The sequence below is a fragment of the Haliotis rufescens genome, unplaced genomic scaffold (genome assembly GCF_023055435.1).
Source record: "Haliotis rufescens isolate VD_foot unplaced genomic scaffold, xgHalRufe1.0.p SCAF_16, whole genome shotgun sequence".
In the NCBI taxonomy this organism is placed as follows: domain Eukaryota; kingdom Metazoa; phylum Mollusca; class Gastropoda; order Lepetellida; family Haliotidae; genus Haliotis; species Haliotis rufescens.
Genome location: NW_025963846.1, coordinates 15537675 through 15561420, shown reverse-complemented (window position 1 = coordinate 15561420; position 23746 = coordinate 15537675). Strand labels below are relative to the sequence as shown.

Here is a 23746-nt window from a genome sequence, read left to right as displayed (position 1 = left end):
AACTCACATGCTTTAACAGACTAACGACTGTCGTTGCGCAACAATACGATAGCCTTGTGGAACGGGCCTTGCACCTCAAAGTTTACAATAACGTCACAATACCCGTTGACGTAATTTGTGGAATTTTGTTGCAAGATCCATCGGCGAAACAATGCCATGTGACGTCAGCCTAGCAACAAGGTTGCTGGGGTCATCGAGTGTGCATAAGCTCCTCTCAGTGATCTATCAACTCCACACGCAATGTCGTTGAATAAGCCAAGCGATGTTGAGAGCTTTCAATATTTGTTGTGAAACATGTTGCGAGAGTACAAAAGCACGCGTTTTGGTATTACACAATGTGTAATACAGCTGTATATTTATTAAACGGGTGATCTCTTCACGGGCAAGTAATAAATACCTGTAACGTGTACGGCCCAAACGTTTGTCTTTTTTTTCACGAAATTCTCAGGTTTGAGTCCGTGAATCAAAGAAATACAGAAGAAATTAAAAGAGCATTTAATCTGGATAAGCGGCATAACTGTAAACTTTCTTTTCTTTTTCGATGTTTCACACGAGGTCGATGAGACTTATCAGGGAGAAACATAATTTATTGTAGGAATAAAATATAATCGGTTCGGCGATAAAACACGATAAGGAATAACAAGCGATCTTTTAGGAAAATCAGTATTTTAAACTGAAAAAATATTTCTCTCATGTTTTATATAAAATACCAATTCTCAGCAAGATAAAATTCACAGTAGCGGAGGAGTGTGTTAAGAGTTACCTCCCCTTGTCGTGTTTTACACGCAATGCATTTGCTACCAACTCCATTCCGGGACACGCCGAATGGAGACTACGGAAAGATGCGAGAGATAACGAATGACTCTAGGGTGAAGGTCAAGGTACTTGTGGTTAGGTGGATTGATGTAACTGAAGATGGATAGAGAGATGTAGACATATTTATAGACATACTGTTGACAGGTGCACGATGCTCATTCATTGGATTGTATGAAGATTTTGCATCTTCCTAAGACAAGGGAGTTAACTGACTGTCAAAGTCCAGTTACCACCCATAAATATGTGCAGTTGTCTGTATCCTCCCCATGTGGATATATATTTCATCATCTAAGCAAGAACATGACACAACCATCATCATATTTGACATACACCCCCAACCCCCCGAATTACAGACACGTAGTTATCTATTGATATACAATCCTTCGATTGTTTTAGTTAAAGCTCTTGAAAATCATATCACATGAATAATCCAATGTAACCAATCTATATATTTATGTATACACTAAGTCTTATTTATTTTTTTATTTAGTGTCCATCCATAGAATATTATATTTTTATTCCTGTTTTATGACTGAGAAACGTAAGTGTGATGGATTAAACCAAGTGTGATAATATCTGCGGCTTCTTATCATTTTCGGGGCGGTCGGGTAGCCTAGTGGGTAAAGCGTTCGCTCGTCTCGCCGAAGACCCGGGTTCGATTGCGACATGGGTACAATGTGTGAAGCCCATTTCTGGTGTCCCCCGCCGTGATATTGCTGGAATATTGCTAAAAGCGGCGTAAAACCAAACTCACAATTTCCTTCAAACACAGCAAATCCTTTTCCTGAATGACAAGCACAAGTATTGTGATTACAACATACTGAGTGAATTGTTTGACAGGCATTACTTAGAAGTTGACGGATGACAAAGTAGACACAATTTATGGATAACAACTTCTTTGATACTGTAAAGGCGACGTTTCGGTATAGATCCTCATACCGTTGCCAAGCAAGACTTGACTTTTAGAAATATTTTTTCTGTGCAAAAGTAGTTAATCAAAAGCCAATATATCCAAATTAAGTCATGAATTTCTTCTACCACAAACACCAGCCTAAATAACCGATCATTGTGGTTGTCAAAAGCAAAATATTAACTGACACATACCAAACATCTTTCCGAGGCAAGCGTGTCAACTAGCCTATAAGAAAGTCCAGTTTTCGATTCAAGCCTACATTTCTGTGCTAGAATATGACCTGACTATGGTACATATCAATAGTCAAATCAGAGAAGTTTAACAAAATCAACATCCCTGTTCCGAAAACGTGGTGGCTGCTCTGGCCACAGACATTGCCTGTCGAATTTGCGGTAGTTAATTCCAAAAGTTAAGCTCAGACATATTTTTGAAGTGGTTCAAAACTTTCTATAAACTCACCGAAGTACAGCTTAGATTGCTAGGGACCAATTCTAACCCGGAATTCCACGGATTCCCAATGTAATCACCTCTTACGACGAGCAATAGGTTGCAGGGACACATTCTACCTAGGTCACCACGGGGTCCTGCTGATCGTGTGCGATACATAAGAAATTATTTATATCAAAAAATAATAAATTAAAGAAAGGAAATGACGATTAGTAAAGATAATCGAGACTGCGGTAACACTATGACGGATTCAAAGTTAAATACGTATATCAAGGTGATCGTATCCTGCCCCACCGGTGGAACCCGTTACACACACACGCACGCATGCATGCTATCCGTGAAGATCCGTGAAGATCCGGGGTAGAATAGGTCTTCAGCAACCCACGCTTGCCGTAAAAGGCGACTATGCTTTTCATAAGAAGCGACTAACGGGATCGGGTGGTCAGACTCGCTGACTTGGCTGATGCATGTCATCGTATCCCAATTGCGTGGATCGATGCTCATGATGTCAATCACTGGATTGTCTGGGTCAGACTCGATTATTTACAGACCGCCGTCATATAGTTTGAATACTGCTGAGTGCGGCGTTAAACAACAAACAAACAAACATACATACACACATGCAAAGGTAAGTCAAATGTTCACCTGAAAAAAACACAGAAAAACATGGTACAAGTCAAAATAGGGAATTGCATCGGACATCACTGGAAATGGAAATGTCCTCCACATGTCTGCAATAAAGCGTTTTGAAAGCTTCGCTGAGGCCTTGAATGTTTTAACCTTGATCAGACAGCGTCTGCGCAAGAGTCGCATGGCGCTCTTTGAAATCTATCAAGCGTTGTATTGGGTATGATATTTCAATTTTAGGGCGACTTGAATTCAGTTAGTACGGGAGGTAACGGCATGTGAGGCTAAATTATTGTGAAACATATAAAAGTGGAACCAATAAACGAATAATGCATTAATATTTTTTTTCTTCTAAATGTGCCTGTGTTGATTTGAACATTCTGAATAACTTTGTCTATATGTATTAAACAGTTTTCTAAAAAGTCTATGGGACTTACGGGTAATTGAAATTTGACCTTATGGGTAATTGAACAGTCATGTATTTCTATGTATTACAACTGTTTATAACATGTAACATATGGTCTGGTTGTTCTTCTCAATATTTTGTTCGTTGTGCCTACATTACCCGTGAAGATCCGGGGTAGAATATGTTTTCAGCTACCCATGCTTGCCGTAAAAAGCGACTATGCTTGTCGTTAGAGGCGACAAACGGGATCGGGTGGTCAGACTCGCTGAGTAGGTTTATCTATGTCATCATATCATAATCGCGTAGACCAAGTGCGGCTTTAAACAACAAACAAACAGTGCCTACGTGTCGATTCACCACAAGCGGAATGCGGCTTGATCTAGTTTTGGCTTGAATAGGCTTCTGCACTGTGAACAGACATCGTTTATCAAAGTCATTGTGTAAGGGGGGTAATCGCATTGTAGTCAAAAACACGGTTTAAGATGAAAAACAGGAAATGAATTGAAACCAGTATTGTTCATATTGCTTTAAACATGCCTGTGTTGATTAAACATTTGGGGGAAATTATTTTATTGTAAATATAATTCGACGAACAAAGATTTTGCCGCAGTGTTGATGCATCGGATCAAAACTTTCCTTCTTACTCATGACGTGACCAGTCTGCGCAAGTCAAGGTCTCTCTCGGGTATTTACGTGATATGTGCGTGCTGATAGGCAAGTCAATATGATGATTACAAGGTGCATGATTGATTAACCACCATTAGAGTTGGACGAGAAGGACTAAGGCCACCTGAAATAAAGCATGCAGAATGAGTTGTATGAAACTCGTTGGAAGGATGGTGTTCCAGCTAAATTTAATTTGGTTGCCACCAGAGATGTTTTGATAGTGAAATTAGATGTAAAATTTAATTCAAATAAAAGCAAATAATCATGATAATAACCTTTGTTTAGGGACCACGTGGTGTATCCACAATGTTCTTATGACCCTAATCAGCCTCGTCAATATAATAACAACCTGGAGTAACTTTGTTTATGCCATTTAATATTTTTTGGGGTGCTTTTTGTGTTTTGTTATTGGATTTGTTTGTTCTTTTGATTTGATATTTATGTTGTACATAAAGACCTTCTCATTCCGGACATCGCTAGTCCGGATATCCTGCTTTAAGGATGCTTACCACGGGAACATCCACATAAAAAAGTCCATTACTCAGGCTCCGTGATTCGTTGATGAAGATCATATTTAATCCGGACGATTTCGGAACTGTGACGTCCGGAGTAATGCGGTTTTACTGACTACGATAAACTACGTTAATAAAGAACACGCTAATACCGAACAGACGTATATAACGAACTTTTTTGGTCCCGCCCATTTGCTGTACATATGCTTATAAAGAAATACGGTTATAACGAACAAATTTAGTTTTCCTTTTGAGTTCGTTATAACCGTAGTCAACTATATTTGTTTGATGCATGTAACATTAGCAAAATACTTCTTATGTAACCTCGTTCCTTGGAGTAAAATTAGTAAATAAGAATAAAGTATTAATTTTTACACGTTGTGTTCACTGGTGTTTGCGTCAATATGAAATCAACAAGGTCAAGTAAACAAAACACTTCATACAGTGAACATGCAATCATGTACATATCTTCACATAACTGTGATGAAAGTCCAGCAAATACAACCACGAACGTGTCCTTGATAACAATGCTTATCTAACAGGCCTCTATATAATCCCATCACAGCGACGCATTTTAAAAGCACCCGCACAGTGTCGGTAGCGCTGTACCTACATCTGCACTTGCTCCACAGCGCCAAATAGTCTCGGTTCTAAAGTTTGCACTCGTCGTTGCGTAATAGGGCTGCAGCAATGACGAACCTCCGGAATATTGTGATCTTCATCCTTGTATGTGCGTTACCGCATGCTGTGGTGAGTTTATGATCACGAAAATTTTATTTATTAGCCCCGTTAAGAAAACATTCCTTTTTTTAATTACTGTTTGCAAAACTGAAAGGGGAGGGTTATTTGATATATTTTGTACTCGAGGTCAGTGACCACAGCCGGGTTACACTGTAAGTCTTGTGACACATGTACATGAACGTCATGGCGGATACAAAAAGCCGGAAGTTGGTGTTAAAACGAAATTTGAGCTTTAATTGGCGCTTCTCAACAACGGTTAGCAAATATAAACACTCAAACTGAAGCGCAAACAAAGTTTTACCGAGTTTGTTTTTTAATGTTATTGAAAATGAACTGTTTTTAAATTTTGATTATGTCTATTAAACCATCACTCGTTCCTGCAACAGTTTGAAAGAGAAATCTGTGGACTGGTAGTTTTGTGTAAATTGGTTAGGCATTTTGATTTTTAACATGAAAAGATTTGGGGAAATATCTGCTGACTCCGAGTTGGTGGTACACATGCTTTGCAAATCCTGCAATCGACCGAAATCTGCAATCAATTTACAAACCGGATGTCGATTTCGTTAGGCGATTTTGATTGGACTATGCATAGACTCCTTAGTCGAGCCACAATATAACTCCATAATTCCATCTAGTTCTTCAAGGTAAGAAACTGGAATTTTACAGTCAACTAAGTCCCTTGCCTTGGGAAGATTTTGTAAATGTGTGCCGAACAGAGCAAATTTAGTGATTTTCAAATACATTTATAGGATGTCTAAGCTGCCCATCAGCTGCTGTGTAACATGCGAATTATTATTTTTTAATCGAAATATATTTTTAAAAATATAAACCATGAAGAAGTATTGAGCTGATGGAGACTTTATAGCTTTCTGCTACATCTGCAAAATTAGATATATTTGTTAATTTTGTTAATTGAAATGAGTTCCCGTCTCGATGTTCGGACCGAGGCCCGCCTGTGGCAACCAGAAGTAATTTCGTTATTCGTGGTCTTTCAAACGTTTACCAGTAGGTTCATTCAGAATGTGTAATCATCCATGATGAGTAATCACCTTTCTTTATGCGTTTAATAATAAATCACAGTTCACCTAAAGTGTGGCATGTTTCAAATATACTTCGGTTCAGATCACAATGGAATACTGATGGAAATAACTAAATCGCTGCCTTATTTGTTTCTAGTTTACAAATTGGGTCCGGGCCAACGCAGTGAGAATAGCTGACCGGTACAATGGCAGTACTCATTGGTCTTATGCGTCCTCGCACGCCACGGGGCGTAACACCAATAAGTGCAACATCTTTGTAGCGGACGTGTTTGACGAAGCTGGAGGTGCGGTGCCTCATAGATGGTAGGATATATTAAATTGGAACAATATGTATGTTCTTAATTGCTGCAGTTATTTTTAAATCTGTTTTTACTAACGACATCTTGGTGGTTTATACAAAGAATATTATTGATATTTTTATACGAACGGTTTCAAAAGTATTTAAATACCAATTGTTCTTGGCAGGGAAAACCCGACTCATCAGAGGCTATACTGAGAGTTGCGTCTTTCAGCTGCTGTGATCTGCTTGTCGTTGGTTCGAATTTAAATCTCGTGCCGATTGTGATTCTTTATGTCAGCATTAGTCCCATGTTGATGTGTTTGTTTGATTGTTGTTTAACGCCGCACTCAGCAATAGTCCAGCTATTTGACGGCGGTCGGTAAATAATCAAGTCTGGACCAGACAATACAGTGATTGACATTATGAGCATCGATCCACGCAATTGGAATACGATGACAAGCATCAATCAAGTCAGCGAGCCTGACCACCCGATCCATGGTAGTCGCCTCTTACAACAAGCATAGTAACCTTTTACGGCAAGACTGGGTTGCTTGAGACCTATTCTACCCCGGATCTTCACGGGTCTTTGGGTAGAGGAGGTGGTATTGAGTTTCGTGTGTACTGTGCAGTGGTAGTGTCGGTATGGGCAGTGGAATACGTACTGGTAGGTGTTGTGGGTAGTGGAGGTGTTAGGGGTACTGGTCGTGGGTACAGGTACCCCGGATCTTCACGGATATCCATGTTGATGTGTTTCACCCAAGTGGTACATATACTAGCCACATAAAGAAACTGTGCACGGAGAAAATATATTCTGGATTGAAATACAACACAGCAAGAACAAAATGATGCAGACGCTGTAGCAGCTGAATGATCGGACCATAAGAAAATTTCCCCGGGACCTGAACAACATCTGTTACGATGACGTCAGAAGATCAAAATGGAGTAGGGGGTCATACGACAAAGTCACAAAGTCAATAACGGGTATGAAACCCTGTGCGTGAATCACAGCAGTGCATCGACGACGCATGGAGTCCACCAAATGGACATGGAAGGCCTAGGGAATGGCCTGCCATATCCTCCTCAAATCCTGTGCCAAGTCACGGACGTTATCTGGAGATGTGGAAGACGACGCAGACGGCGCTCCATTTATCCCACACATGCTCTATTAGGGAGAGATCTGGAGAAACTGCAGGCCATGGCAGTAACATGACATTGTTATGGTGAAAGAAATCCACTGCGACCCTAGCCGTGTGAGGACGAGCGTTGTCCTGTTGAAATGTCAATCCCGGGCCATGACGTTGCAGGAAAGGAATGACCACAGGCCTCAGAATCTGATCTCTGTAGCCAACACCGGTGAGATTGCCCTGAACAACCACCAAAGGGGTTCGGTGCCGTGCTGTTATCCCACCCCAAATCATCACAGAGCCACCTCCAAAACGATTCCTCCCCACAATACAGTTGCGTGCATAACGTTCTCCCAAACGCCGGTAGACACGTTGGCGCCCGTCACTGTGGGAAATGTTGAACCTCGATTCATCTGTAAAGACAACATTTCTCCACCATATTCGAGGTTGGCGAACATGATTTCGACACCATCTTAGACGGTTGACTCGATGACGGTGTGTCAGGATGGGACGTATGGCAGGGCGTCGTGGTCGAATCCCGTACTGACGTAAACGATTCCTGACAGTGTTGGGATGGATACGGCGCAGTCCAGGAATTGTCTGGGACGTCGTAACTGCCGTTTGGAACCTGTGTCGGAGATGTGTAACTCGAATCCATCTGTCCTGTCTTGGCGTCGTTACTCGGAGACGTCCTGAACGTGGGTGGTCGGCAACGTCATTTGTGTTCTGATAACTCCTCACCAATGCCGATATCGTGTTACGATGGCATTGGAAATGTGTTGCCACCTGTTGTTGCCTCATTCCCACTCGGATCATTCCAATGGCTTCATGACGCTGTGCAGCTGTCAATCTTGGCATGATTTGCTTGTGATATGCTTGTGTCTGCGCCTGAGGAGTTTTGAATTTTTGAATGACCACAGATCATGCTTTCCAAAGTGACAGCGAATTTTGAGTTGCACATGCTGTGTACAGCTGCACAGGATGCACGTGCAGTAACACATTGCACGTCCATAGGCCCCCATCAATGACGTCATATCGCATGGCTCGTGCATGAGCGTTTGAATGTCTCCAATAATTGCTGTGTTCAAACCTATATTTTATATATGGACGGTGTGCCCTTATATCTATATTTTCTCCGTGCACAGTTTCTTAATGTGGCTAGTATATATCGGAGTTAGATTCATCTTACTCACTTATGGAATACGATTCGACTGATTTATGGACATGTACATTTATGTGTCGCTCTATGAATGGACGACATACAGCCAGAAACGGGAATTTCTCTTGACTCGAAATGATTTTATAAGTTTCTATATTCCGGTACAATGACATTTTCTTTAAATAAAGGGGAATATTGCAGGTTTGGATTTGCCGGTCCTATAGGAGCAAGGGAATGGGGAAACCCAGGGTCGAGCTACCTGACACGGGATAGTTGCTGGACCAATTACCGAACTGGTCTTGTCGGTGACGTCATTGCCGGTGAAGGACACGTTGGAATAGTAACGGGATGGAGAATGACAACCAGCACCACCGGCTACAGAGTTGTGAAGAACAACTGGGGCTTTCGTCCTGGACAGAGCGTCACTTACTGGAGATATATCTGTTAACATCAGTTCCGTATGGTTTTGACTTTTCTTGCAACTTAGATATCATAATAAACACCTCTGTATCTCCTGTATGTGTGTATGATTAACTGTGTGGCATCTAAGTGGCCTAATGATTAACCTTGCCTTTGATCTATAAACTGTTCTTGTCACTAAATAGATGATCTGGAAAATTGCTGATGCGAGGTAAATAAATAACACATTCACTCTTTACGTGAATACCGGCATCGACAAGATGAATATATTATAAACAATCACTGATTAGTGACTGGCAGTTACGTATTCGTTGTTTGTAAATTATCATTGCGTTTCAAAAATAAATCGTCAACACTAGTTGCTGACAAATCTTACAATGCGTTCATGTTCCAGTTGCAATGTTTTTCAGTTTCACTCTAACAACTAGAATGCAGGTTTCCTATCTTGGCTATGTACGAGGAAAAAGAATAAAATTAATTATATTATTGATCTTTATTATCGAATTTCCTATTCTGAGACAGCCGAAATAGTAGAACATGACTTAAGTACATTATTGTATACTTCAGTGTGAAAGACTGAGGTTGCTGGAGTTAAGAGAAATAATATTTTCATTGCAGTGAACATAACACACACCCCTATCAGGTAACACATTCACTCTTTACGTGACTTTTCTTGCAACTTAGATATCATAATAAACACCTCTGTATCACCTGTATGTGTGTATGATTAATACCGCCCCCCCCCCCCCCCCCCCCTTACATCGTCTCCCTTTATCGTAAGTGTCTCGCCCGTACACAAAAAAACTGTTGACGTCCTTTTTGCGTTAGTTCCACTTTGACAAGGCAAAATAACTAATGGAGTTAAACTATCACTTCTTGCCCTTTGTTATTCTCTCGAAAATATTTTGTTATAAACTGTAAATTTCACATTTAACTCGCCAATCGAGACTGTTCGTTTCGCAAAGCGCCATTTTTGTTACTTGACCAGCGTGTATTCTTTCGCTTCCAACATCGGTCTCCTAGTTTTGAAGAATATTTTTTGTTAAAGTTAATTTTGTATTTAATCAAATCTATATGTATGATACAGAAGTTTCGTGACCCTATATATTCTTTATACTTTTTTGTTTATATTGTTTAAGATTTTGTCAACACGAAACTACTTTTTAAGTCGCAAATACAAGGTGAAAACGTGGTGAAACGTCCCTATGTTCCCCTACATTTCAAGGTTTAACATTTGTAATGAAATAATATATTTTACGGTAGACACCTACACAAACAGTTTATTATAAATAGGATATGTCATGTGTCTCGTGAAATATGATGTCTCTCTCATCTTGTCTCTCATCCCGGGGGGCACGGGTGGCCCAGTCGTCTAAGGCGGCGCGATTCGCTGTGCAGAGTTGCGTCCCTTGGGCACGCCAGAAACCAATGATTATGGGTTCGAATCCCGGTTCGCCCCGATTATGTTTCTAGGTTTGTCAGCACCATACCCGTGCTCGTGGGTTTCACCGAAATGGTAAACGTCTAAGACCTGCATCACTTCGGGCTTTCCTCCCACATTAAGCTGACACGCCGTGATATAACTGGAATACTGTTTAAAGCGGTGTTAAACCCAACTCACTCACTCACTCTCATCCCGTCACTCGATAAGAGAAACATGACATTTCACTCGACACATGAAATACCCTCTATGTCTTACCCAACCATTAATTGGAATACTGTAAGTATTATTATGCAAGCGTGTTATACATGTATGGCTCCTGTCAAATATGTATGATCTATCGTAAAAATCACGTACAATACAGGCTCTATTTAAACCCTACCATCATATCACATTTGGCGTTTCACTGCACTGAGCTTAAATCTGTTCGGTGGTTACTGAAGCTGGATGCACGGCACCGAACGCACCGTGAAGCGGAAGCATCACTCGTGGATCTACCCATTATCCGCACCTTCCCCGTCTGTCGGCATCAATGGTGTATCTAGTCCGCCAGGTGGCTGTACATATCAGGACTACGTCAGTGCAGAAACCCCACGTTTCGGGTGTGAAAAATGAAAATAAAGTTGACAAGTTCCTTTTTTACTTACAGTGTCACAATATCGATGACCATTTCTGGAACGATGAAATGCAATAATGTCCTGTGTATCTTGTACAGTACAAGTTTATAACACATTTTCACAAATCATTCAGTTAATGAAATGAATTTTTGATATCGTCACGCTTAGACTCTATTACTTATCTGAATACACAGTGAGAAAAAATATTTACAGGGTATCCTACAGATCTTGTGTCATCGTACTGTGCTTCAATTGACACTATTTACATGGAGCAGAAAGGAGCCAGAAAGGGATGTTGGTGTTGTAGGGATCAAGTGCTAGTTCAGAAGAGGATCTTTGAAGATGCTGAAACTTACCACTGTAGCCTGTCAATGTGTTGGATAGATTACAGAAATGCCTATGATTCTGTACCTCACGAATGGATTTTAAAGTCATTGGAATGTATTGACGTCTGCGAGGGGTTTAAGTCTTCAATGATTTGCTGGTCAACTCAACTTGAGATGTATTCGCAGGGACAGGTGGTGACTTCGGGTCCCTTTTCTATTAGAAGAGGAATATATCTGGGCGATTCTTTTTGTCCTCTGTTTTTCTGTTTGTCACTAAATCCTTTAAGCGGTATGCTTAGCAAAGAGGAAGGTTATCATCCTTGGCCTCCTCAGCACATATCCCCAACACCCCTTATTCACCTCCTTAACATGGATGACCTTGAACTTATGGCCAAATGAGAATCCACACTAGAAAAACAGATTTTCATTGTAGAGTACTTTTCTAATGATAATGGCATATCATTTGGAGTCGACAAATGCAACATTCTCCATCTGAAATGTGGAAATGTGGCAAACCCCAGAATGCCATATCAAGGGAAAACCTCGGGCAGAGTACCAATGTAGACTTAAGAAAATCAGAGTTCAGAATGATGAGTTCAGAGCAGACAATGCATTCCACAATTTTCTTAAAGGAGCCAAGGCTGTGGGACATAATTTCAATGTCAATGTTGATTTTGTTGATGGTTCTGTACTGCTGGACGGTACAGAAATGAATGTCAACCACGCGAAGTGCTATTATATCAAATCGCCCCAGACTCGGTTTTTCAGGGAGAGGCTATCAGACTTCCCACTGCATCAAGTTTATGGGCAGTGTGTTGAGAAGATCAGCAACCATGCAGAGTCCTTAGGTTGGATGAAGTCGACTGGCCTAAAACGTGTCCCACACGAAACCGTCTATGTGTGATTTTGCATCAAAATATAAATATGAAATGTATATTATGCAATGAATTTAATGAGACTGTCCAACACATTGTCAGTGGATGCCCAGCTTTGGCACAAACACAGTATTTTAAGCGACATGATGGAGTGGCTCGATGATTTTATTACCGTCTTCGCCATGCTTGTGGTTTTGACACAGAGGTCCATCCATGGTACGACCTAGAATATGTACAGGGCGTCATGGAAAATGATAAATACAAATTTCTTTGGAATAGGCCCGTATACAGCCTCAGCCATATCCAGGCCAACAAACCTGATCTTGTCCTTTTTGATTAATCCAATGAAATCATGTCATTGAATTTTCTGTCCCCTTTTACACTGATGTGATTGACAAACTTCAAGAAATAGCAAATATCACGCTTGTATCCCAAGTACCAAATTGTCCGACTCCCCATTGTTCGCGGTGTCTTAGATTTGGTGCCTCCCAATCTGTTGACTGACATTGGGAGAGTACCCAGGTTTGCTACCAGGAATACAGCCCTTCTGAAAGTCTGGGTAATGCAGAAGGCAGCAGTGTTGGGGAGTCTTCATATTCTCCGAAAAAATCTGGGTGGGTTTGACTAGGCAGTGCATCTTGGGAGAAGTCCCATTCGCTGTCTTGGCTGCATGTAGAGGGAACACGTGCCCTGAGCTGATGATGAGTCTGACTTTGCCAGGATCACCCAAACCTTCTTTGTCACATTTTTACTTTAATCGCTTATGCGCGAAAAACAGATCTTCCCATCAAGGGCAACTTAGCTTGTGCTTTGTCACGACGAGATCTTAACGTCCTCACGTCGTCCCGGCTATCGAAGCATCAGGCGCCACTTTTCAGCAAGATAATGTTCACCCCAACACAGCACGAGCCTGCAGTGATTTCCGGGGAGATAAGAACATAAACGTCAAGGTCATCCGATTTCAATACATTTGAGGGGTCGTGCAGAGTTGCGTCCCTTGGGCACGCCAGAAACCTATGATTGTGGGTTCGAATCCCGGTTCGCCCCGATTATGTTTCTAGGTTTGTCAGCCCCATACCCGTGCTCGTTGGTTTCACCGAAGTGGTAAACGTCTAAGACCTGCATCACGTTGGGCTTTCCTCCCATATTAAGCTGACTCGCCGTGATATGACTGGAATACTGTTTAAAGCGGCGTTAAACACAACTCACTCACTCAGAACCCATTTGAACATATGTTGGATAAGCTTTCTCAGTTCGTGCGTTTATAAATGTACTTCACCCTTATGCTGTTAATGTAGATGACATATTTCACAAAATCTATAACGAAATCAACATGATGTTTTCCAGCAGCTATCAGTGATGTATCTGATGTTTATCACGATAGATAAACAGGTGGTGTGATGTTTCAATTAACTCCGGTGCACTCACCTTATTATCAAGAAAGACTCACGGTTGGCTAGGAACCGACCATGTGATACTTTCCTGCTGGGGTTTTGTATCGAGATTTTCATCTAGATAGTCTAAGAGCCGGAGTCATACTAAAAGACGTTAAAAGATGGTACTTGTTGTTACCCTGTCTGGCGCTCGGCATTAAGGGGCTAAAACAAGGACAGTATACAGTGTCTGAGTGGGGTATTCATGTCAAACTGCGGCATGGTATCTCAGTGAGCTAGCACTATAAATCGGCATCAGTCCGGACTAGTACAAGCAGCCACACAAACACACACACGTACATGCACGTCGATATAATAAGTGCAATAATCTTGGACGCGACGCTGAACGCCATTTCACCCACCTCACCCATCATCTAGAGCAACTAAACCAGATATTTTATGATTTACAACTATAAGCCTGAATTATCTCTAAAGAAAACCACCTTGCAACAATGTAAATTTGTGGCAGGCAATTCTGAGGCATAATTGTTTTTGCAAGAAAATTTTTCGATAAAATCACAAAATGAGGGGTGAGTCCATGTTAAACCGCGGCATGGTACCTCAATTGGCACTTTAAACCCGAATATGCATATCGCTATATGAGTACAATAACGTTAAACCCGATTTCACCTTACATCACTTCTTAGGTTGGCATAAGTTCATACATCAACCTCACTCTCATTTACAAGAAAACGCAACTCAGTGGTGTTATTTATGATTTTAAAAACGATTCGCTAAATCATACTAAATCATGGTAGGTTTATTATGTCTTTGAGGTTCAGTGTGAAAATGAAGAGAACTCTCAATTGCATTAATTTTACATTTTTGTTAAAGTCTGGGATAGATGTAATATAATTTAGATGGAGTACTTTGAGTATCCTGTTGGCTTTAAAACAAGGATTTGTACTTAGTTCTTATATATTTCTTTCTCGTCAATGATAAATATTCAACGGTAGTGGTAAAGCCTTGTAAGTACGGAGAGTCACACTTTCTGTTCGATAGTGTCGTACGCACACTGTGTTATTGTCAAGAAACCCGTGAAGATCGCCAGTAGATGGTATCCTCAGTTGACTCACTTGTAATCATGCACTTGTAATCATGCACTTATTCACACAGCACGTTGAGTCCAAGGGCGTCTGCTGATAAAAAAGGGGCAAACTGAGAATGAGGTTAAGTACATTATTTACATCTAGTGTCATTGATTACAACTACTTCAATGACATGTTTTGCCTCCAGAGCTAGTGTAGATTACCAGAACAAAACGTCTGTTTTTGTATAACGATCCACCACAGAAATATATATCTGCCTCGGGCCAAGTTATGAGTTATAAGATTCGCCCCGATTATGATCTTTGGTTTGTCAGCACCTTACATGCGTTCGTGAGTATGAATATGGCAGACGACCACGCAGTGCGCATGCGTCCCGTTGAGTTTTTCACCTCATGCCTTGATACAACTAAACAATGATGAAAGTAGCGTTGATATTAACCTTGTCATTCCTTCACTCGCACTTTGTACGTTGGTTCCTGAGTTTACAACAAGGGGTAATGTGTCTATATGACGTATACTTGAAAATGTTAAGGGGACACCGTGCATTGCACCTAATGCGATACAATGGGGCCTTTACCATTCGGCAGTTCCCTCCAAACCCATGGGGATGTGTGTATGAGATCCCCTGCAACTGGGGAGACAAGCTCATACATCTGTGGATACAAACACATTGGAGAGAGATTTCACTCACTATATCCACTAGAAGTAAAGCACACATTATATATTTTACCGAATCTGACGTGAAATCTGCCCTTTCGGGACATCTCATCAACACTCCTCACCTATTCCCTGGCAACAAACCAAATTTCTCCACACCAACATTCACTACTGGAAAATGAGGTGATGAACTGTCACAATGTAAAGCATAAGTAAGCCATTAACAGAGGCATCTAAAGAGGCATCTAAAGTACTGTCTGAAATGCTAGAAAACTGCTTTTTGCCTGTTAAAAAAGGATATAAATTAGACTGTTGTTATTGAAATATCGAGTAACTACCGATCGCCCTACCTGTGGTTTGAAGTATTTCAGTTAAAGGAGTCCTATCGACAATTTTACAGGAGACAAATTCGAACGAAAACAGGAAGTTCCCATTTATTCCAAGTCCAATGATGGCAGTCTGAAAAGGACTATAGAAATATGCGCACGTGGCTCCGTTATAATGATAATAATGTAGTCTTCATAAAACATCTAATACACACACAAAAATCACTTTGAGAAAATTCTAGATGTGCATCTTCTAAAATGACAAAATGACGCTGCGTTTTTATTGTTAACATTGCTCCCATGATGCATGTTACCTTACACTTGCATAGCCATAACCATGGTACACGATATGGAGTCTGTACTAGGAAAAGTTCTTTACACTTTAGAGAGATAGAGGGAAACCATTTATTAATTTAGATAGGGTGAATTACCCAACAGCTATGGGGTCTTAAATTCATACCATCAAGTCTACGGTATGATAAGAAAACAAAACAGGTATAGTGGTGGTCTCCAAAACAAGACAGGGACGTAAAAGGATATTAGACAGCTTTGATACAGGGTGATTAGGCGTTTCGTGTACAAGCTTCATGAGCAGAAGATAACCATGACTTGTAGTAGAATTTGGGAGGGAAATATTCCATAATGTGTGTGAGGTACCAATATCTCCGAACCATTCATGACTATCACAGTCAGGGCGTCCAGATAATTTACCTTGAGGAATCATTCCACTGACTACATGTAGCTATCGGCAGATGGACAAAAAGCAACCATGGTACCATCAGGTAAAGGTAATCTTGTCCTTGTTTGCACGCTGCAATCAATGATATGGGGCTTATTGATGGATGTGTCCCCAAAACTGGTGATTTTCATAAGGAAATTATAGGAGGTGGTGTCGTCATAGACTTGGTGGAACTTCAGCTTTTTCCCATTTAAAACAACGTCAGTGTCATCGTCATGGATAACGCCAGTTAATATTACGTCCGGGAATCAGATACTGTCGCCCAAACCATGAGTAGTCTGAAGGCGACCATACAGGAATATATGACATTGTCGACTTCAGACCATATGAAAATTCGGCTGAATAAGAAACAAGTAAAGTATAAGACATACTGGTGCTGATGGCACAACTCGGTTATAACGTTGTCTTACCTACGCCAGTCCGACATTGTGAGTTCAAGTCTGTTGTGCCCACCACTGGCTAAGTGTAACTGTTTCGTAGCAAGACATAACACAACATTCAAAAGTACAGATTCATATACTCATTAGCGGAGATAAATGCTACCTCAAGAAACCATCTGTAGAACAACAAATTCTTCTGGATTCCAAAACCGCAACCTTCCAATACTCATCCAGTTTCCAAGCAAATATAATGCAGTACATATCCTAAATTGCTACCCCATCAACGCATGTCAATTAAGTACAATAACAGCAATATTTTGAGACCAAACCCAACTCTGTGACATTTGCACCTGTGAGAATGCACTGGACGGTGTGAGGTCATCACCTCGGGACAGGTGTTAGGTAATTACCTCAGGTTATAGGCCATTTCATACATGCATGACAACACACGAATATGTTCTAAGTTTATCATCATTTTACCTGTAAAAGTTCATTTTAAGGGTAATCGAAAACGCCAAACCTCTTCGCTCCAGAGCAGATGTCAACCATTTGCGGAATAATGCCATTGAGACTGCCATGGCAAGCAAGTGGCCCTGATCTGAACTCAGCGGCGATTGTGAGAGCTAGAGACCATCCAGTATAAAGCCTGAATGAACTGACCCATGCACTGCCCCGTGAATAGTAGAAGATCCCAATGTTGAGAATCAGACGTCTGATAAACAGCATGAGGAAAATGTCATCCGTGAGAGGAGTGGATAGTCCAGATACTGATTGCAGAGTCAGTAGTTATTCCTAGGGTGACAGTAAAAAAATTCACTTCATTATGTGACAGTCCGATTTGTGGTGGTGTGTGTGTGTCAGTGTTGGAATGAATGCTCAAGACGTTTTCGCATAACGTCTTTTAATATATCAGTTCCGATTGCCAGTGTCCGCTTCATTATTTGTGTGATCATAGTGTCAGGCGTTTGTCGTGTTTCCACCAATTTGTGTGTGTGTTTGTGTGTGTGAATATGGTTTTACGCATTTTTTAGCAATATTCCACTTATCAAGGCGGCGGACACCAGAAATTGGCTTCACATATCGTACCCATGTCGAGAATCGAACTCGGGTCTTCGGCGTGACGAGCGAACGCTTTAACCACTAGGCTACCCGACCGCCCCTCCACCAATGAATCACACCAGGCATTACTAATGTAGAAAAAGCATGACACTGTGAATATTCAAAAAAAAAAAGAGGCGGGGCGATGAGGAACAAGAAAAATACAAATGGTACGTGAGGTATACAGTATTGTACATGTAAGCACTTTGAAACACCCGTGAAAGAGAACCTTACTGTCTTTAGTATGTGTAGCTTTTCATAGTATTTCTAAGGACTGTCTGTGAGCGAATCATTTTGTATATGCTGTTTAAACAAAGGAACTCATTTTTCACATCCAAGGTATTTTTTCTAATACCACTCAGTCATAAAAAACACTCTTGGATGTAAATACTTTTCAGACTGTCCACACATATTCTTTAAAAGAGCAATGCATATGTTTCAAATAAATGCATACAACTCAGTTCTTGAGTTCTGGTTGTTTCAAGATTCCAAAATTTTAAGTCATAGAATATTTGCCATGTATATCTTATTCGTTCGTAAATTGCATCGAAGGGTCTGACAAATGTCGTTTTTCTGAGTAGCGTATCTATTTTGTTTGTCTTTAAAATCTATAACGTATAGTTGCACTCATTAGTAGCTAGCCTACTTCTACATCGACAATCAAGTAGTTTGTATTGTTATGTAACCAAAGTAGAGTATAGTCTACTGATTTCCCACATACAACTTATATGAAGCTAAGCTTGTGATTTGTTTGTATATAATTATAGAATTGATACATCTAAATTTAAATTTCAAAAATTCGGATTATGACTAATTTGTGTAATTTTATTAATTTGTCGTAATTTGTGTACATTACAGGCTTTATCTGAACCGCATTATTACAAATATCACACCTTGGTCTTTCACTGTACTGAGATTTTATATCTGTACTGTTTCATATAAATGAAATGTGTATGAAAAGAAACACACATCTGTTTGGTGATAATCGAACACGTGAAGCCGGATGCATCACTTGTGGATCTATCCATTATCAGCCACTTCCCTCTATCACGGCATCAATGGGCCATCTATTCCGCCAGGTGGCTGTACTAAAACATACAGTGACATCGAGTTTATCCTGACCCAGCTGGTGTGGAAACCCACCTTCCGGGTGAGAAAAATGAAACTGAAGTCTACATGGCTTTTGTTTTACTTAAAGTGTCACAAAACGGGGTTTTATTTTGATAGAGTTAATGTCGATGACCTTTAAGATATGCATGTTTCGTTTCGTCTTAGAAATGCAGTTTTCACGTGCAAGTCCGGGATTTGTCACGGGTTTCTTGGACACAATCTCCCGACTTTTGGCATGATATCGGCAACATGGCACCACGAGAGATCGTCCAAAGTCAGGGGGCCCCGCGTCACCATTCTGGCCAAGGATCGTTACATCCTCGTCCTCCGCCTTCGAAACAGGACACTCACTGCAACGTACGTTGCAACACAAATTCATGGTGAGGCAGGACACGCTCACCTCTTTGCGAATACCTGGTATCATCACTATTTGATAGTGTTTCATAACCAGATGCTCATGATATAGTCGGAATCTGCTTTTGGTAGATATGTCTGATGACTATGGGAAGGTTTTTTCGCTTTTATTTACGAGTACTTCCCATGTTTGCAAAGAGTGAAGGTAACCGTTTGCGAGCTGCCGGAATCCGAGCAAGTTGGTCCTACGTTGGTGTCAGTTTACCTCAGATGCTTCAGCATGCTTCACCAACTTTGGCATATACATTGGTGGATTGACAAGTGCTATTTTCTTGTTTGTTGGAGTGATGCGGGGATCCATATGTACCGACCACAGAATCAGGGCTATACCAGATGCTGTGTACCGATTCAGTGGAGGAAGTGGTATTGATGTGGGAAGATATCACTTATGGGCGTAAAACAGAGTGCTTTGTCGTGACGAGATCCTAAGTCCTCACTTTGGCCCGGCTATGTAAGCTTCAGGCGCCATTTTTCAGCATGGTAATGTTCGTTGCTACACAGCAGGATTGTGCCGTCACGGTCACCGGATCTCAAGACAATTGAGCATATGTGGGATTAGCTGGACATATATTTATGCCTACTTCATGATCAATCACGTCCACGGATATATTTTTCAGTAATTTAACTTCATTTCGCACCCTTTTCTCAATGCTTTTCAGGTTTGTGTTACATGGTTTTCAGGGGTGGACAATGAGACTCAGTGTTAACAATTAGATGGTATTCGGGATACCGGTGGTTACTCATGTGAACATGTCTCAATTAATGTTTGATGAACTGTTTCACTTTGGACTCTTTTAAACACACATACGTCGAATAACCTTTTGAAGCCTTGTGGAGACCACAGAATATGCGTTTCCCTTTGGCCTGATATGGTGAAATGATATTCTTATCATTCATACTACGCCTGTTTGTAATGTGTGAATCTAAAGATGATTACTATCGTTTGTGGTGTCCAATATGTTTTAAAAGGAATAAACCCCAAATCTATTTCAAACACAAATCTTTTAACATGATGTGTTTAGCTTTACAAGATTTTTCAACTGATACCCTACTTGAGACTCGCGAAACCCTTTAAGAATCATTGTTTTCCACAAAAAACAGATGTTTCTATCCCTGTTGTTTTAGTTCGTGCGTTTATAAATGCACTTCACCTTTGTGCTGTTAATGTAGATGACATATGTCACAAAATCTATATCGAAATCAACATGATGTTTTCCAGCAGCTATCATAGATGTATCTGATGTTTCTCACGATAGAAACAGTTGGTGTGATGTTTCAATTAACTCTGTGTGCACCTCTTAATTGGTATCAGAGATCTTGTATAAATCAGGACTTTGAGTCTAGAAAAAACACATCACCGCAATCATCATGTTCCGTAGTTACATTGTCACAGCGTTCCTTCTGTGTCTGATATGGCCTGCGTGTGTGGAGGCATGGGTGAGTGATACACATTTATTACAATATATCCATTTAGAAGTATCCACCAAGTGGTTTATCATAGAGCTTGATGATACGGAAAAGAAAATCGTACAACTAACGAAATATACACATATATAGTTCTATGGTGTAATTGAAATTTTACTGATTGTAGAAAATGTTGAAGAGGTGTTACTTTAGTCCAGATTCGAAAGCAAATAGAGAAGGCGAGGTCCTGGGATACAGTGGCAGTGTATTCCAAAGTATTGCAGCAGAGCACGAAAAAGGATCTGTTCAAGTGATCCTTGAACTCCTGCTACTGTCAGTTGATGGTTGTTGGCTGATCGCAACTGTCTTGCTGGTGCATGAGGTGTGATGAGATGGGACGCGGCCATGGCGTTCACGCCATCTGTAGATGATGGATGGTCAAGATCTTCCCTAAATACGTTACTTTATTTTCTCCCAGGGTCGGGGTCAGTCCTTACCTTGTTGCCAAGAAGGTTTCGCTAATCACGGGTTCTCACCAATTAGGATACTCTGTCTCTCCGCACGATACTCGATTTCACCCAAGCAGTGCATGTAAACGTCTTCTACCTGCGTCACTTTGGGTTTTCCTCCCACACATTAACACACTGTGATAAAGCTGATATAAAGACCTCACTCTCTCCTTTATATTAAAATAATCTCAGCGATGTTTTAGGTATTTTAAAAACGATTTGGTAAATCATACTAAATTATGGTAAGCTTATCAATGGCTTTGAGGTTGAGTGTGAAAATGCAGAATACCCTCAATGACATTTATATTTCTGTGAAAGCCTGTGAAAGTCTGTGAAAGAGGTACTAATGTTTAAACGGACTTCTTGGAGTATCCTGATGGCTTTGGAACAAGGATATACTAAGTTCATGTATAGTTTTCTCGTCATTAGAGAATGTTCAACAGTAGTGTTAAAGCATGGTGAATACGAATAGTTGTTGAAATTCCCCTCTGTTTTTATTATCTCCGCCGCATATATTATATGCATCGAGACTTTAAGTCACACTTTCTTTCCGAAATAGTCATACACACATTGTGTTATTGTCAATACTAGTTGTTCTTCCAAAAGCAGACATGCACACCATACTTAATAATACAGTCTGGCACTGTAGGGGTGAAACAGTTTCAAAAGTGAACACGTACATCTAGGCTTAACGGACAATTAAAATATTCTCAAAACCAAGGCTGCCAATGTTGAGTATTATGTTTTCATTAGAACCGTGGTCTAGTAGATAGGGCCTCTGCTCGGAGGGCGGTAGCTTGGTGATTCTATCCACACCAAAAGAAGTGAACAGATAGTACTTTTCGGTTAGCGTCATCAAACCTGAATATCTGTGGCTCATTATGACTTTTGGACATGGTGCATTTGCTTTTTTAACATTCTACAGTTGCAAGATTATGTCTTCATCTGGAAACGAGACAAGGCGAGTGAAAAGATGTAAAATAATGTTGCTTTTAAGAGAGTTACAGACAAGAGCCCGAAATAATACTTCTAAGGCCTTCTACATGATTATGGAAATGGTGTTTTGGTCGCTTTTATGTATTTGACCTTTATCATTTTGAAAATATATGCATACACAGCTTGGAGCTGTCCAATGCTGCCTTAAGCTATGCTTAGCCCTATGTTTGGTTGCAGTGGTCCTCCAGGTCTAAAGTGTCGGGCAGCACCATCGCCAGAACAGCTAACAAGTACATAGGTAGCACCAAGTGGTCCTACGCCTCCTCACGCAAAACCGGGGCCAACACCGACAAATGTAACATCTTCGTTGCAGAAGTCCTGGAGGAGGCGGGAGCCACAGTTCCCCAAAGGTATTCGTAAATTTCACGTGAGTGAGTGATTAACGGCGCATTTGAAGGTAAGTACATGTAAGTAAGATGAATCACGAAGGTCATAAATGGTAACTGTCAGCACAGGAATGTATCATATAATGTGCGACCAGCGTATCCTGACAGCTCAGTCACCCGCAGGAGCAGATGATATTGAATCGAGGTACACTTCAACATGAAGATTAAAAAACGAACCAATGTTTGGGGTTTTTTTTATATGAGCGAGTGAGTTGGGTTTAACGCCGCTTTTATCAGTATTACAGTTATATCGTGGCGGATCAGCTTAATGTGGGAGGAAAGCCCGAAGTGATGCAGGTTTCAGACGTGTAACCACTTCTGTGAAACATTCAGTATTCATCTGATACGTCGTTAAAAACAATAAGGAAGTAAAAAATCATGTCTTCAAGCATGGTATCTTGAATCGAATGCGTTGTAGAGTTTTCACTCCTTCAATATTCCAAATCATGAGAATTACAGTTGAACTTCCAAACATTACTCTAAATGAAACTGAACTTTCACCTGTCTCTGGTCGCATGTTGCAGGCACTGGTACACCTGGAGCCCTATCGGGGCAGGAGAGTGGGGGAATGCCAGGTCAACATACCTGACAAAGGACTCCTGCTGGAATCACGTGACTTCGTCAAGATCCGGCGACGTCATTGGCGACGGTGTACACGTTGGCATAGTAGCAGGCAGCAGGCTCACAACAAGTGCACGGTGGGATAAAATTGTGAGGAACAATTTTGGTTTCCGTGCCGTCCAGAAACCAATGACTCTGTGGCGTTATGTCTGCTAATGAACAAACAGCTGCAGTCATTATGTACTGAGTGAGCACAATAAACAATGAAATCGTT

At 40.8% G+C, this 23746-nt stretch overlaps 2 protein-coding genes across 2 annotated transcripts; both read left to right on the top strand.

The window, feature by feature from the left end:
* The first annotated feature begins 4947 nt into the window (after positions 1 to 4947).
* On the top strand, positions 4948 to 9526 carry LOC124120756. Its single transcript, XM_046483642.2, has 3 exons — positions 4948 to 5137; positions 6305 to 6471; positions 8933 to 9526. Exons 1-3 carry the CDS (start codon positions 5078 to 5080, stop codon positions 9177 to 9179), a joined length of 474 nt encoding a protein of 157 aa, XP_046339598.2. The 5' UTR covers positions 4948 to 5077; the 3' UTR covers positions 9180 to 9526.
* An 11440-nt stretch (positions 9527 to 20966) lies between these two features.
* Positions 20967 to 23746, top strand: LOC125371573. The gene is made up of 3 exons (XM_046483628.1): positions 20967 to 21053; positions 22703 to 22875; positions 23436 to 23746. The coding sequence occupies exons 1-3, from the start codon at positions 20985 to 20987 to the stop codon at positions 23686 to 23688; spliced, it is 495 nt and encodes a 164-aa protein (XP_046339584.1). The 5' UTR covers positions 20967 to 20984; the 3' UTR covers positions 23689 to 23746.

Bases quoted from the DNA above. Each gene is read 5' to 3' on its own strand.
- LOC124120756 (XM_046483642.2), top strand. From the start codon at position 5,078: ATGACGAACCTCCGGAATATTGTGATCTTCATCCTTGTATGTGCGTTA. The intron at 5,138-6,304 runs GTGAGTTTATGA...ATTTGTTTCTAG, and splicing joins GTGCGTTACCGCATGCTGTG to TTTACAAATTGGGTCCGGGC. The intron at 6,472-8,932 runs GTAGGATATATT...GGAATATTGCAG, and splicing joins GGTGCGGTGCCTCATAGATG to GTTTGGATTTGCCGGTCCTA.
- LOC125371573 (XM_046483628.1), top strand. From the start codon at position 20,985: ATGTTCCGTAGTTACATTGTCACAGCGTTCCTTCTGTGTCTGATATGG. The intron at 21,054-22,702 runs GTGAGTGATACA...GTTTGGTTGCAG, and splicing joins CTGCGTGTGTGGAGGCATGG to TGGTCCTCCAGGTCTAAAGT. The intron at 22,876-23,435 runs GTATTCGTAAAT...CGCATGTTGCAG, and splicing joins GGAGCCACAGTTCCCCAAAG to GCACTGGTACACCTGGAGCC.